This window comes from Eptatretus burgeri, chromosome 7 (assembly GCF_056783735.1).
Source record: "Eptatretus burgeri isolate ZD-2024b chromosome 7, Ebu_testis_v1, whole genome shotgun sequence".
NCBI classification, from domain to species: Eukaryota; Metazoa; Chordata; class Myxini; order Myxiniformes; family Myxinidae; genus Eptatretus; species Eptatretus burgeri.
In genome coordinates, this window is record NC_140967.1 from 49,392,251 (window position 1) to 49,402,175 (window position 9,925).

Here is a 9,925-nt window from a genome sequence, read left to right on the forward strand (position 1 = left end):
TGTTGATTTCATTTATTGTTCTACCTGTTTGTCGACGCAGATCGATACGAGCTAGCCTTCAGCAGCAAGACTAGTTCTATATTATATAACACCTTAAGTTTACTTACCATCTCTGATCTCATGATTCTTTTTCCAGACAAGTCAACAAAACCATTTAAGTAACATCAGAAGACCTTCCACTCATTCAATTGTGAAGCTACAAAATAAACTAGAAGAGCACTTGGAAGAGCGCATACCTCCGCCACGTAATGCCTGACCCACGAGAACATATCAGACCCAATACTTTTTTGAAATATCATGCTATATATCATTTTGATCCCATCTCTCAATGGTGAAGAATCACTTAAAAAAATTAAATAATTATCGTATCCAGATCCGGATTCGGATCTTCATCAAAATAGAATCAATTCGTCATGGTCAAACACCCATTCTGCCCAACAAATTTCATCCAGATCCAGCCGCAACTTTTTGAGATATCCTGCACAAAAACAGACAGACAAACAAGCAAACAATAAGAAGAGGTCGTGCAAAGTATAATACTTGCAAAATCCGTAAAACAAATTTGACCTCAAAAATAATTGGTGGTTGAACTCAATTACCAAATATGCAACTCTTCAAATTTCCAGTCAATTGGGTGAAAATTGACAATCTTAGAAATACAGCCTCTGTTGACCTTTTGGACTATGTTGACCTCAAAAATAATTGGTTGTTGAATTAAGTGACCTGAAATATAAATCCTCTTCAAATTTCAAGTCAATCGGTTGAAAATTAAGGATTTTAGAAATCTCACCTAAGTTGTTGACCATTGGCCTATGTTTACCTTTTGGTCTATATTGACCTCAAAATAATTGGCTATTGGAATTCAGTGAACTGAAATATAAATCCTCTTCAAATTTCAAGTCAATTGGATGAAAATTGAGGATTTTAGAAAACTCACCCAAGTTGTTGACCTTTGGCCTATGCTGACCTTTTGATCTCAAAAACAATAGGCTTCTTCCTTATGACAAACTCTACCATGTGGTGAAGTTTTATGAAGATCGGTTTTAAGTTGTGACCTGGAGGCGATTGATAGACAGACAGACAAACACACAGAATAACAAAATCGAATGACCAATATACTTGAAAAATCTTCGATTTTGCAAGGAACAAACAGACAGAGAAAGGAGTGAAAACATCACCTCCTTCACCTTCTGGGGCAGAGGTAAATATCATGTTCTATATCATTTTTGGCCCCATCTTGGTGAAGAATCTCTTAAAAATTAAATAATTCTCATGTCCGGATTCGGATCTTCACCAAAATCGAATCAGTTTGTCATGGTCACACACCCAACCTGTCCACCAAATTTCATCCGGATCTGTGCACAACTTTTTGAGATATCCTGCAAACAATCAGAGACAGACAGAAAAAACAAAGACAGAGGGGTGAAAACATAACCTCCTTCACCTTTGGTGGCAGAGGTAACAACCAGTTATCATTAGCACAACTGATATCCGTAAGAGCTAACGCTACGTTCTTTGATTCCTTTGAATATTTTCTGAAAGCAATATCTGCAATTGGCTGGAGTACCTAAAATGTGGTGCTCTGAACAATTGAATGAACAACTTTTGATGTGTTGTAAAAATCAAGTCTAATATATTTATTTCACTCAACTTATCACGTCTTGGCTTGATATTTTTAAACTTGATGGCATGTGTCTCTCAAAACTAGGATGGGTAAGCATACCCCCTCCCAGGGGGGGTGGACACTCAAACTTGATATGGGTGGATTTACAGTACAGCATATGACTTTGCAGTTGCCAACTACCCAAACCACTTCTTTCAGTGCCGCTGGCTAAAATCCCAAAGGCACATCAGAAATTTGTACAATCAGGAAAGAGCGTTGCAAACTGAGAGCAGTAAGTTGGAATTTTCTTTTGGGAAAACTCTGTTCAACAAAGTAATTAAGTCGAATATTTGACGTGAGAGAGAGAGAGAGAGAGAGAGAGAGAGAGAGAGAGAGAGAGAGAGAGAGAGAGAGAGAGAGAGAGAGAGAGAGAGAGAGAGAGAGAGAGAGAGAGAGAGAGAGAGAGAGAGAGAGAGAGAGAGAGAGAGAGAGAGAGAGAGAGAGAGAGAGAGAGAGAGAGAGAGAGAGAGAGAGAGAGAGAGAGAGAATACAGTGAGAACAGTCGGCTTAATATCACGTGCGAGTGGTGTACGCTTTGGATGCTGTGTTTCTAAGATGAAAAATCCAGTTTGCGTTGCACTCAGAACGAAAGTGTTTCGTCAATGCTGACTCTCTCAACAACCAAATGCAAGGTAGATCAAAGGCATAACCACATCAAAAGTTGTAAATTCAGTTATATTGCAATTAGAGATTGAGAAGTATGATCTTGGGAAACGGGATAGTTATCTTGTATTCAATATGAGTGACAGAATTTGCTCGATTCCTGAGCACTCGGACTCAAAGTCCAAAATGATTACCCAACTGTCTTTCTTGTGTCGAAGAAAAGCAAACATTCCATTTATACTTGTCGTAGCAATACTTCCATCATTTGAGATAATCTTTTATACATATATATATATATATATATATATATATATATATATATATATATATATATATATATATATATATATATATATATATATATATATATATACTGTATTGCGAACGTGGGGTCTGTCCGTGCGTTCGTCTGTCTCCCGTTTACGGCAGCCTCTTCCCGTGCTGCATTTGGAAAGCTGCCGATTGGTTATTTTACATTTTCATTTCACTTATCTTGTTGCAATGTAGTCAGTCACTTTATTGTTCCTTTCAATAATCTTTTAAAAAATGAACATGAATATCTGGATTAAAGTAGATTTAATGCAGATCTTCATGGAATGACACAATTTAAAATTGCTATATTTTGCCCTCTTTTTAGACAGAGCCAACCTCCGCCACCCGATGTTGCACCACCATTTCACGGCTTGGGGGGGGGGGGAGGTATCAGTAGTTCAGAGCTTTGGCTCTGAGTGAAACCAAGAGTACAACACAATTAACCTTTTTAAAGTACTTGAAATCATTTAATATGATAAATTAACTTAAACTTTGCCCGTCACCGGGGACGGGTGCTTTTGCTCGTATGACCATTATTTGTCATTCCACCCAGGTAAGTGAAAAAAGGGGGATATGTGGAGCCGAAGCTAGATGTTGTGACATCAGTCCATACCCTATTGATCTACACGGTCATGCATAACCATGATTCATTCAAACCACAACATAATATCACAAAACTACCCAAATAAATTATCAAAAGATTATTTCTTTTTTCCGATGACCGCAAATTGATTGGAGTCCGTATTTTCCTCCACCAACCCCAGTTATACCCAGCACTCACTACCTATTTATACCACTGTATTATGTGACCAACATGTGCTCTGGAACATCTCTCACGAACCTTGACTAACTTGATGCGTTTCCGTTCACGCCGCGACCAAAGAGGTTCGGATGTAACAGCACGAGCTCAAACATCCTTGGCTGCCGCGGCACATGCGTAATCGCACCATCAGATGGGCGCCAGATCGAAGGAAAGAGACGGCGGGAAGCGATTGCACTCCTGAAGCAGAACTCTACAGTGAGCCCTTATCCTCGGCGTGGGAGGTGAGGACTCCGATGCGATGAGTGTTGTTCCTTGGAGTTCTGAGTATTTTTAAAAGTGTTAAACATTTGTAACCACTCCAGCTTAAATATGGCAGTGAGCCACAAAAGGCCTCAAACAAAACAGAAATAATTTTGACCATGCTTGGCAGCGGCAGAAAGAAAATGAGGCAAAGAGGAACATGAATTACAATACAAATCCTGACTTGCACCAAATACATCTGACATGTCCATTGAGAAGGCAGAGATTTCCTCAATTGGCTTATTCATATCACGTAATTCCATTGCCCGTTTTTATCCCCCATTTTATCTGAGTGCTCCTTTATTGGCTTTCAAAGCATGCCAAAGACTCCTTAAACATTTATCTTAATCCATTTTTAGTTGACGAGGAACTACCATCGTCTGTATGGGCTTTGTACATAACATTGAACACACTGTATCCTTTCATAAGAATGCAAACTGATTGCATGGTTCCACATGCAAATGATGCTCATAAATAAAAGGTCTGTTCAGCTTATCGACTGATCCAAAATGCCACGTCTTGCTCAAGAAGCGAAATTGTGAAATTGAAGGCATCATGGCTGGGATTTTGCAAATGTTATGCACCTATTTATGCAGATTGTACACCATCTGGTTTGTGTAACATCTTTTTAGAAATCGAGAGTGCCTGTGGATGACTTGCCATTTGCTTCCATCCTATCAAGCACTCCATGGCAAAACGAGCACGTAGGAAAGGTAGATCACTGTCTTACTGAAGCTGATGTATCATAGTAATCCGAGGTTACCAAATGGTTAAACGGTTAGGTGGCTGGCTTATGATCCTAAGGTCTTGAATTCAAGCTCCTGTTGGGCTGTTGAATTCACACCCAGGTAGTGTTGACTCAGCTTGTCATCCTTCTGGGGTTGGCAAAATGAGTGCCAGTGTACTGGTAACAGAGGCATTGCATCAGCAGCATAGCCGTGCCCCGAGCCAATGAAGCGACCCGCAGCCTTGTGCTGCACATGAATGAGGAGGAGGTGGAGGAGGTTTGTGTAATGATTCTTTCTTTTGGATCAAAACCAACACCTCCTTTAGTTATTAGAAGTTTTGACATGAGGTCTTCTGAAGTCCTCTAACTGTGATCTATCACTTCCTACTTCCCAACACTTTCATTACCATATATATGCTCATTTGTTGTCTCAGTTTCTCCCCCTCCATTATTTTATCATGCCAGGCACAGAAAAATAAAATACCTGGGTTGTCCCACTCCCAGTGGGCTGCCAACGGCTCAACTCTTTGGGACCCAATTTACTCCAGTTTTACACATTCACGTCCGTCCGTTCCAGGCAGATTCTGCTGGATTCCGAAGTATCACAAATAAATAGTTGCACAACATGCAATATCTTACCTCCATAAGCCATGCAACCCAAAACCTAAAATTGGATCTTGTTTTTCTTTCTGTCATTCAGATGAGTGAATTTCATCCATGCCATGCTGATGCACACCTTCATTGGTTCCTCGCTAGCTCTAGCTGCTCGTTTGCTTGGGTTGGTGATAACAAATGGAGTCACAAACGCATTGTGTCGCCATCCACCGGCAATGGTTGCAACGGCGAAGTGTTGGAACGCTTCCATCAAGACATTTACAAGACATTTACCTTTTATGTACCTTCCATCGATGCACAAAAGCACATTTCCTATTGCATTCTCAATTGTCAGTTGCTTGGAGATTTATAATGTCGACATCGGTTCCTGAATGTATACGCCACACTTTTCCTCCTTCTCACTTACTCGTTGAGGATTGTTTTCTTGTTGCTAAGATATTCTACAAATCTTGAGGATACAAAGCAGTAATATGGCTGATTTCACACCATGATGGCCTGGAACTGATTTTTTTTTTTTGCATCCAGTCAAGGCTCATGGAAGAGCTACAACACAGAACGGACCAGGACGCAACATAACAAAAGGAACAGCAGAAAGAGAGGGGGGGACATCAACAGCAGGGCCGAGAGACAAAATGAACAGAGACGGATGAATAAGGGATGTTCTTATAAGGATGAGGGTTATATAGGGGAGAATGCAGGGAGTGGATACGATGGATTCAGAAGCAAAAATTGGGGTAGGGGTGGTTCATTTATAATGGAGTTAAGATCTCATCTTCTGGAACCTCTCCTGTCTTAATGGGGCTTTTAAATACAGCACATCTCCTCAACAAAAATAAAATATTTTCAAGGTTTTACCACTTTAGCTTAGATGGTTCATAAACCAACCCAAAGGAAAAAGCATCACAAAGTTCTCACGTTTTGAGATTTTATGGCAGCTGATCATTAAGTTTTTTGTTTTTAAATAAAACCTTCAAGCATACAAGTGACATTGACAAGTGCTGGCTAATCTGTTTCACAGTATTAAAATGACTAGAACTTTCCATTTGAGGGTTGATCAGTAAGTCTGCGAAGCTTTTGTCTATTAATTCGTTTAAATCGATAAATGTGTTAAAATCATTGCACAAGGTCGGCAGAGCAAAATGCAATCAACATTATGCATAAAGAAAAGTTTCATTAATTGACTTTCGATGTGAGGCAACTAGCTTACTGATCAACTTTGTATGTTTGTCACAATTTGTGCAAATACATGCACTGACGTCACCAAATGTTCTTACATGACCTTTGACCTCTGTAACTTTGTTTCCTCTCTTTTATTTTTAAAAACAAAATCTCATCACCGGTTACAGCAAAGTGGCTAAAAGTGAAACGAAATTCGGATTCCATAATGTGAGAATTACTGCATCGAATGTTTGTCTGATTTTTCATTCGCATCTTTACATGGAGGGGGAAAAAAGCTCCATTATGGAGGCAATGCAACTTGGTGATTTCCCAAAAGGGCCATCTATTCATTATCTACACACGAAGGCAAGGTACTCATGCTGGGTTCAGGTCGGCGTGTAATATTTACTCCGTGCGCACGAAGCAAAAAGTGGGGTTAAGCAATTGGTGCATTTTGTCTGTCTGTCTGTCCACAAATGTCAGTTTATGATCGAGGAACAACTTCATTTCAAATGCATGTTCAATAATGAACACGAATCGGATAATGAATCGGAACACGAATCTGTAGTTCAGCTGAACTCTGTCTGAAATTGACCCGATCGCACATGTGCAGAGGAGTGAGATAATTTTTTTTACTCTGCCTATCTTACGGGGGGGGAAAAACAAGCCAAACATACGAAAACATTCTGGCAGTCAAACAAAATTGAACATTATTCCAAACAGGAAACTAACTATTTTTAAGGACGTCATAAAGGACACAAACACCAGACACGAATAACTAATGTAATGTGTAAAATAGGGTGGTGTAAAAGACGCTGAATCAACAGAGGTAAACTTCCGTAATGTGTTTTTTTTTTCTCCATGTACAGCCTTTAAAATCTGTCTTTTATTTCAATGGAATATATATATATATATATATATATATATATATATATATATATATATATATATATATATATATATATATATATATATATATATATAGATATATATATATAGATATATATATATATATATATATATACATATATATATACACATATATATATACACACACACATCTTCTTTCGGCTGCTCCCGTTCGGGGTCGCCACAGCGGATCATCCATATGATCCACTTAGTGATTTGGCACATGTTTTATGCCGGATGCCCTTCCTGACGCAACCCTGGTCGCCTCTTACAACACAGGGATATGGTACACCTATTTTAACTGGGGTATACCCCTGCCCAGTACACTGGTACTCATTTCACCGACCTCGGAAGGATGACAGGCTGAGTCAACCCCCTGGTGTATTAATTCAGTGGCCCAACGGGGCTTGAACTCAGGACCTTTTGGATCCCAAGCCGCTGCCCTAACCACTGCGCCAACACCAGGCTTCATATATATATATATATATATATATATATATATATATATATATATACACATACATACATACATACATATATATATATATATATATATATATATATATATATATATATATATATATATACATATATATATACATACATACATACATACATACATACCTTCTTCTTCTTGCAGCTCGCTCCCGTTAGGGGTCGCCACAGCGGATCAACCGTCTCCATTTCGCTCTATCCTCCACATCTTCCATTGACACTCCAACCACCCGCATGTCCGCCCTCACCGTATCTATGAACCTCTTCTTTGGCCTTCCTCTTCTCCTCCTGCCTGGCGGCTCCATCTTCAACATCCTTCTCCCGATATACTCCGCTTCCCTCCTGAGCACATGTCCAAACCATCTCAATCTCGCCTCTCTCACTTTGTCTCCAAACCGTCCTACCTGCGCTGTCCCTCTAATATACTCATTCCTTATCCTGTCCATCCTCGTCACTCCCAACGAGAATCGCAGCATCTTTAACTCTGCCACCTCCAGCTCCGCTTCCTGTCTTTTTGTCAGCGCCACCGCCTCCAAACCATACAACATAGCTGGTCTCACTACCGTCTTATATACTTTCCCCTTCACTCTTGCAGCTACCCTTCTGTCACAAATCACTCCTGCTACTCTTCTCCACCCACTCCATCCTGCCTGCACTCTCTTTTTCACTTCTCTCCCACACTCTCCGTTACTTTGGACAGTTGATCCCAATGATTTAAACCAATCCACCTTCCCCATCTCAACTACTTGAAACCGCACCATACCACCACCCTCCCTCTCATTTACGCACATGTACTCCGTCTTACTCCGACTGACTATCATTCCCCTTCTCTCCAGTGCGTACCTCCACCTCTCGAGGCTCGCCTCAGCCTGCTCCCTACTCTCCCTACAGATCATGATGTCATCCGCGAACATCATAGTCCATGGGGACTCCAGTCTGATCCCGTCCGTCAACCTGTCCATCACCATTGCAAACAGGAAAGGGCTCAGAGTCGATCCTTGGTGTAATCCGACTTTTACCTTAAACCGGTGCGTCATTCCTACCGCACACCTCACCGCTGTCACGCTGTCCTCGTACCATCCTCACATACTTCTCCACCACTCCCTACTTCCTCATACAATGCCACAACTCCTCTCTTGGCACCCTATCATAAGCTTTCTCTAAATCCACAAACACACAATGTAACTCCTTCTGGCCTTCCCTATACTTCTCTATCAACATTCTCAAAGCAAACATCGCATCAGTGGTGCTCTTTCCTGGCATAAACCCATATTGCTGCTCACAGATCGTCACCTCTCCTCTCAACCTAGCTTCCACTACTCTTTCCCACAACTTCATGGTGTGGCTTAACAACTTTATCCCTCTGTAATTTCCACAGCTCTGCACATCACCCTTAATCTTGAAAATCGGAACCAGTACACTTAATCTCCACTCCTCCGGCATCCTCTCACTTTCCAAGACTTTATAAAACAATCGAGTTAACAACCCCACTGCCATCTCTCCGAAGCACTTCCATGCCTCCACTGATATACCATCTGGGCCAACCGCCTTTCCACTCTTCATCCTCTTCATAGCAGTCCTCACTTCATCCTTACTGATCCACCCCACTTCCAGATTCACTATCTCCACCTCTTCCAACCTTCTCTCTCTCATTTTCTTCATTCATCAGCTCCTCAAAGTACTCCATCCACCTTCTCAACACACTCTCCTCGCTCGTCAGCACATTCCCATTTGTGTCCTTTATCACCCGAACCTGCAGCACATCCTTCCCAGCTCGGTCCCTCTGTCTTGCCAATCGGTATAAATCCTTTTCCCCTTCTTTTGTATCCAACTTCTCATGCAGCTCGTCATATGCCTTTTCCTCTTCTTCTTCTTCTTCTTCTTCTTCTTCTTCTTCTTCTTTCGGCTGTTCCCGTTTGGGGTCGCCACAGCGGATCATCTGTATGATCCGCATAGTGATTTGGCACATGTTTTACGCCGGATGCCCTTCCTGACGCAACCCTGGTCGCCTCTTACGACACAGGGATATGGTACACCTATTTTAACTGGGGTATACCCCTGCCCAGTACACTGGTACTCATTTCACCGACCTCGGAAGGATGACAGACTGAGTCAACCCCCTGGTGTATTAATTCAGTGGCCCAACGGGGCTTGAACTCAGGACCTTTTGGATCCCAAGCTGCTGCCCTAACCACTGCGCCAACACCAGGTTTCCTTGGCCTTTTCCACCTCTCTTTTTGCCTTTCGCTGCCACTCCTTGTACTCCTGCCTACTTTCTTCATCTCTGACTATCCCACTTCTTTTTCGCCAACCCCTTCTTCCTTATACTTTCCTGTACTTCCTCATTCCACCACCAAGTCTCCTTATCTTCCTTTCTCTG

General features: G+C 41.3%; 1 protein-coding gene across 22 annotated transcripts in view; it reads left to right on the forward strand.

The window, feature by feature from the left end:
- LOC147023236 (uncharacterized) overlaps positions 1-9,925 on the forward strand; it is a 344,444-nt gene that overhangs the window by 73,971 nt on the left and 260,548 nt on the right. For 5 of the 22 annotated variants that reach the window (XM_085888434.1, XM_085888442.1, XM_085888436.1 and 2 more), the window contains exon 2: positions 3,462-3,622. The exons of 4 other annotated variants lie outside the window; for them this stretch is intronic. Coding sequence is in view for 13 of the 18 variants with exons in the window: in XM_085888442.1 (XP_085744568.1) it covers positions 3,512-3,622 (111 nt within the window). In the remaining 5 variants the exon portion in view is untranslated. Of the gene's footprint in view, positions 1-1,797; positions 1,896-3,391; positions 3,623-4,833; positions 4,968-5,068; positions 6,262-9,925 lie in introns of those variants that run through there. 13 more of the 22 variants (XR_015060084.1, XM_085888453.1, XM_085888455.1 and 10 more) reach the window with 8 other exon arrangements.